This window comes from Pelecanus crispus, chromosome 11 (assembly GCF_030463565.1).
Source record: "Pelecanus crispus isolate bPelCri1 chromosome 11, bPelCri1.pri, whole genome shotgun sequence".
NCBI classification, from domain to species: domain Eukaryota; kingdom Metazoa; phylum Chordata; class Aves; order Pelecaniformes; family Pelecanidae; genus Pelecanus; species Pelecanus crispus.
In genome coordinates, this window is record NC_134653.1 from 25,508,785 (window position 1) to 25,514,939 (window position 6,155).

The 6,155-nt window shown below is 66.5% G+C and overlaps 1 protein-coding gene across 1 annotated transcript; it reads right to left on the reverse strand.

Moving 5' to 3' along the window:
- Positions 1 to 468: 468 nt before the first annotated feature.
- On the reverse strand, positions 469 to 4,549 carry PLBD2 (phospholipase B domain containing 2). The gene is given in 13 exon segments (XM_075718772.1): positions 469 to 805; positions 963 to 1,125; positions 1,278 to 1,430; positions 1,548 to 1,619; positions 1,965 to 2,060; positions 2,209 to 2,369; positions 2,442 to 2,536; positions 2,616 to 2,830; positions 3,270 to 3,370; positions 3,830 to 3,988; positions 4,094 to 4,187; positions 4,352 to 4,468; positions 4,470 to 4,549. Coding segments are annotated over 13 exon segments (1,674 nt in total). The 3' UTR covers positions 469 to 637.
- Positions 4,550 to 6,155: the final 1,606 nt, after the last annotated feature.

Sequence of the window (6,155 nt, forward strand, 5' to 3'; positions counted from 1 at the left end):
GGGCTTCCCCATTTCAGCAGTGCTGCCCCACACCGGGTATCCAGCCTGATGCAGCAGCAGAGAAACCTTAGCAGCCTGCACCCCAAAAGAGCCTGGCCTGGCTGGCTGCACAGCCTCCCACCTGGGGCCAGGAGGCAGCAGAGAAGCAGGGAGCACCCTGTTAATTTGAGGGGAGAAGACAGCTGCATGAGCCCAACCCTTATAGAAGACACCAGAGAATCTTGGCAGAGAGCAAAGCACAGCCACCACTTCCACTGCACGCAGACCACTTTATTTGTCACAGCCAAACCAGCTCGCTCCCCTCCTCTCTGCCCCACAGGCGAGCCCCAGCCTCCCAGAACCCCCCATTTTGTGGGAAGAGCCCCCCCCATACCAGGCTTAGAGCCGGGGCCAGAGCCCCTCAGCGGGGAGGGGGCACAGCCCCTCGCGCAGCACCGCGGGGATGCGGCAGTGAGAGACAGAAGCAGAAAGAGCCAGGGGGCAGGGGACGCCCCCTGCACCCAAAGCCAGTCCCCTGGGAATGGGGAGAGCCAGTAGCGCTGCCCCCGCAAAGGGGTCCCCACACAGGACAGATGCCCACGGATGGACGGATGCCCGCGGATGGACAGACAGATGGGTTGAGCCCAGCGGCGCCTGCTCAGTCCCAGTGGACCTTGACAGGGGGGAAGGTCCAGAGGTCGGGGTGGCCCATGTGCAGCAGGGTGCTGCAGGGGGACGTGCTCCAGCGGAAGGGGGGCACGTCATCCCAGGTGGGACCGCTGACGGCCACCAGCCCAAAGGTGGGGGCCATGCCCCAGGAGGTGACCTGGTGTTGGGGGGGGAGGGTGGAGAAAAAACAGGGATGCAAGTCAACACAGGGAAGGGGCAACACAGCCTGGGGGGAGCTGTCAGAGGGTTGTGCACTCCAAAGAGGGGACCTCCAGCTCCCCACCGCCCCCCCGGGGCTGCCCCATCTCCCCCACCTTCATGTCGGTGCCGCCATGGCAGCGCTGGCGCAGGGCTGGGAAGGGGTAGGTGCCGTTGGCGGGGTTGAGGTCAGAGCGGGCAGAGATGGCGTTCTCTGCATTCTGGGGGGGGTCGCAGCCCGTGCACCGTGATAGCGGGTCCCGTAGGTAGTTGTTGGACCTGCAAAGTGGCCAAGGGAGAGATTCGTGGCGAAGGTGGGGAAAAAAAATGTACATAAATTTATAAGGATGAAAAAAAATCACCCCCGAGGGTTGCAAATCCCTGGTGGGGGGGACACACACCCCCAGGTTTGGGGGGTCCCCAGCACCCACCTCATCAGGCGGACCATGGAGTCCAGGTCGTGGACCAGTGTCTGGTTCCGACGAAAGATCTGGGCGCGCGGGTTCTTGTCATAGGTGAACCAGTCACCGTATTTCTTCACCAGCTCCATGTTCCCACTGGCATTGAAGATCTCCTCGAAGTAGCTGGGGTGTGGGGGGGAACCCAGTGAGTCAGCACCCAAGGGTGGGGGGCAAGGCCAGTGTTGGCTGCCCCCCTTTATGGGGCATCAGTGGGGTGGGATGAGGCTGGACGGAGCTCACGGTAGGTTGTAGCTGGCCCAGTAGCCCTGCTGGTACAGCAGCTCCGTCTGATCAGCCGCCACCACCAGGCCCCTGAGCCGGGGGAAGAGCATCGGTCAGAGCAGACAGTGAAATCGAGTGGGGATGGGGGAACGTGCTGGGAAGCGGGGCAGCCCAGCTGGGAGTCCCTGCCGCTGGGTTCCCACCCCAGCTAGGGGTGTTGGGCACCCATCACCTGCATAGAAGCATCCTCAGAGAGCCTTTAGCTACAGACTGGCAGCGCAGGCAGCTCCTGCTTGCATTTGCACCCCCATCACCCAACTCCCACCTGCTGGGCTGGGGCAGATGGGACCCTTAGGGCTTTCCCAAATCCATGGGGATGGGGCTCCAGGAAGAAACACTTCCACCATGGCTCAGCGCAGGAACAGGGGCACTCACGGGATCTGCTCCAGCACGGTCAGCACGCCCGGCGGTGGGCTCTCTCTCCCTGGCACGAAGGCGTTATAGTCCACCACCATCCACTGGTTGTTGTACCTGGCACCAAGAAGGACGAAAGCATCCCTCCGGCAACCAGCCCCTCCTTGGGGACATCCCTGCTGCCTGGGGGGAGCATCCCTCCATCCAGTGCCCCCTTCCCCTGACAGCCAGCGGGGGTTCCCACGCCCCACCCTGCCCTGCTCACGTGCCGCTGTTGAACCGTCGGAAGACGGTGGCCCACTCGGGACCGCTGCGGGCCAGGCGGTTGGCTACGATGTTCCTCAGCCACTCCAGGACACTGCCCCGTGGGTCCAGGTACTTCCACCGTGCTGGGTTGTTGTTGCCGATGGTGGTTTCCAGCGCTACCTGTGGGGAGGGGAGCGATGGGCAGGGCAGCGGGGCCAGGGAGAGGTCCCCCAGGACCAGAACCCCACTCACCAACCCACTGCTGAGGATGTAGAAGTCATCCCCGGAAAAGATGGTGCCAGGGTAAGAGGAAAACACCTGGATGCTCCCGGGGATCTGAGAATTGCCTGGAGGCAGGGATGCAAAAGCAGAGGAGAATCAGAAGGGGAGTGTCAGATGCAGCCCCCCCCAGCCCAGCCCACGCACCGCCGGCCGAGGTGCGGAAGGGCAGCGTGTACTTCTTGATGATGCGCAGCATGGACTGGTAGGAGGTCCAGGTGTCATGGGCAACCAGGAGATCCCGACGGCCTGGCAGCAGCTTGAGGAGGGCAGAGCAGGAGCCCGAGCCCAGGACGCGCCGTGGGGAGGAGCGGTTCAGGGCAGACTCCAGGTCCTCCAGGTCGCCTCCCAACTGCAGCAGGCTGGGGGGAAGCAAGACATGGGGTATCAGGTTGGGGACAGCCTGGTCCAAGAGCTGAGCTGGCTCATAGCTCTCTGTCCGTCTGTCTGGGCTGGAGGGTGTTTCTCTATCCCATCCTGGTGCAGGTGCAAGCACCCCAGCAGCCTGAGCAGGGAGGGAAGGGTGAGCACAACAGTGGGGAAACTGAGGCAGGGGTGCAGCAGGCCTGGGAGGGCACCCACCACCCAGCCCATGGTGCCAGGGATGAGAAGAAACTACCTTGGCTCCACCCTGCCCTAGCAGCAGAGGACAAGCGCCCAGAGAAGGTGGGTGAGGGGGACTGGGAGCAGAACTGGGTGTCCCCGGACATCCAGGAATTGTCCCCATAGCACCCCCCAGCAGCCCCCCGGCCCCTGGGGCAACCACCCCCCACGCTCCATCACCTCCGAGAAGGAGCTTACAGGAAGCCGAAGGGTGCCAGGGTGAACCTGCCCTGGGGGAAGTCCAGGCGCCCGTTGTAGCTGTCCTCCAGCCCCTTCAGCTGCAGCAGGGCCAGGCGCACCTGCGGGGACAGGGGACAGAGCTGGCACTTGGTTCCCGCAGGGAAGAGGGGCGAGTGATTTCAGGGGGATGAAGTCCCCCCCCTTCCCCCAGGGGACACAGCAGATCTGGCGGGTCCCAGCGCTGCTGCAGAGGCAGGTGGAGACGTGGGGGGAATCGGCGTTGTCAGCAGGGCTGTGACTCAGCACCAGTGGCCGGGGGGGGGGGGGGGGGAGCTGAGCCACCCCCTGTGCACCCCAACAACAGCATGTGAGCCTGTGCTAGGGACAAAGACACGAGTCGGCTCTGCTCGCCCAGGGGAAGAGGATCCATGGTGGCTAGATCCCTGTCATCCCACCTGGAGCGGGGCCAGCACCCCAGGCACCCCTCGCTGCCCTGCCTCCTCCTCTTGATTAAAGCCCCCATTAGCCCAGGGGGATGTAGCAGGGGTTCACCCTGGGTGGGGGTACCCCGTCCTCACCTGGTGCCAATACTCGGGGTCCTCCCCCTTTCCCATCTGCTCCTCCATCCAGCCCAGGTTGGCCTCCAGGTAGCTCCGCAGCTTCTCACAGTACTCGCTCTCGTACTTGAAGGGGCCGCAGTAGCCCACCATGGTGTTCATCCAGTGCATGTACATCAGCTGGGGGACACGGCCGGGGGGTCACCAGTGGGGGTCAGCCGGGGTAGAGGGGAGGGACCGTGTTGCACCCCTCGGGACCCCGATTTCGGAGGTGCCACCTGTTACCTGCTCGGAGACGGCGGCCTCGGCGAGCCCGGCAGCGTAGGCCTGCAGGCTGTCGTTGTACGAGGCGCTGGTGGTCACCTCCAGGAAAGCCCAGCTGGGGGAACAGGGACACGGGTGGGTCACGGGCACGGGTGGGACAGAGCGCCCCACCCGCGACGGCTCCCCCAAGGCCGTCCCCGGCGCCCTGTTCCCGCTCGGCTCCATGCGAGTCCCCGTTCCCGTTGTCTCCGGCCCCGTCCCGGGGCGGCCCGGCCCTACCCGACGGTGGAGATGCGGTCGTCGAGGCTGGCCCAGGCGACGGCGGCGGGGCGGCGGCCGGGCAGGACGCGGAGCCGCCCCGAGCCGGGCTCCAGCAGCACGGAGACATTGCGGGCGCGGCGGGGCGGCGGCGGCGGGGGCTGCCCCGGCCAGGGCAGCGGCCAGCACGGCCCCCAGCAGCGCCCGCAGCGCCGACATGGCGGGGACGGCGGGGCGGGGCGGGGCGAGGCCAGGGGGCGGGGTTAGGGGCGGGGCGAGGCCAAGGGGCGGGGCGCGGGGCGGGGCGCGGCCAGGGGGCGGGGCTAGGGCGTGGGCGGGGTTATGGGCGGGGCGAGGGCCACGCCCCCTGCAGCGCCCGCCTGCGCTGCGGGTGAGGGGGGGCCCCAGCCCGTCCCGTAGACACCCCCTGTTCCCCCATCCTACCCCCGCCAACCCCCACGCACATATCCACGCCCTCCCATCTCCCCCCCCATTCCTCCTCTTCACACCCAGCCCCCCAGCCCCACGCCCACGGGAGATGTGCGCAGGTTCGCGCCCCGCCCCCCCCAGCCGTGCCCCACCATTGGGGAGCACACGTGGGCCCCCTCGCCGTGGGGAACCCGTCCCCGGCGTGTCCCCCGTGGGGTCCAACCGCAGCCGGTGCCGCCCGTGGGGGAGCGGCTCTGTGAAAGCCTGACAGCGTTGGGGGGGCTGGGCCACACCGGGGTTTCGGGCCGGGGGGGACACGCGAGGTCGTGCCCGGCCCACGGCCCCGGCGCTGCCGCAGCTCTGGCCTTGTGCAATCCCGGCCGGCGCCTATTTACTGCCCTCCCCGCTCCTCCAGCGGGCAAAGTCCCCCTGAGGCGTGGGGTGTCCCGGCGGGGCAGGGGCAGAGGGCTCGGAGCCCCCCGCCCGTGGTGGCAAGATCACCGTGGGGTGCATAAAGTCCCCCTGGCCCGGTCCTATATTGCCCCCTGCTTGGTGTTACCCCGAGCACCACCGCAGCCGCGTGCCTGAGGCCTGGCGTACTCGTGCCATGCCACGACAGGGCTCCAGGTAGCACCGAGGAGGGATTGAGCTTTACCCCAAAGCTCCGGAGCCCACGCTGAAGGGGGAAGCCCAGCGGGCCCTTGGGGGCTCATCCGGGAGCCACCGAGGAGTGGGTGCTGCTGGGGCACGGTGCCAGGGTGTGACCCAGTGCCCGGCGGCGAGGGCCTGGTAATGCCCTTTATTGGATCAGCCGCGGAGCTGGAAAAGGTGGCATACACCTGGTGCTATTCTGGGCAGGGCAGCACCCCACAGGCACTGCTCACCTGGACACATGGCATGGCCCAGCACACCCCACCAGCTCCCAGTTGCTGCTCGTTAATTTTCCAGTACTGCCCAGTGTCCACAGGGCCCTGCTCCTGCACTCGGTGCTGTACGAGACTGTGCTGCTGCCCGGACTCAGCCACGCACCCAAACGTGGGTGCAGAAACCAAGGTGGGAGCACAGCCTACCCACCGCCTGCATAAGCAGGGACTGGAGCCATGCGGAAAACACCAAAATTTGGCTTAAACCCAGGAAAACCAGTGGAGCAGAAAGCAGCACTGTACCGTGGGGGGCTGGGGGTGATGCCCGAGGCAAAGCGGGGCTCTGCCCCACGCCCCGGGCCAGCTCCTGGCAGTGCTCGGCAGGGCCAGGACTTGCACCCAGTGGGTGCCACTGGCCTTTCGGTGCCGGGCTGGACCTGGACTCCTGTTAGAGACCCTCCGAGCTAGGCCTTGCCTTTGGGTCTTTAGTTTAGTTCCTTTCCCCCCTCCCTGGCCATCCGAGGGAAGTGCAG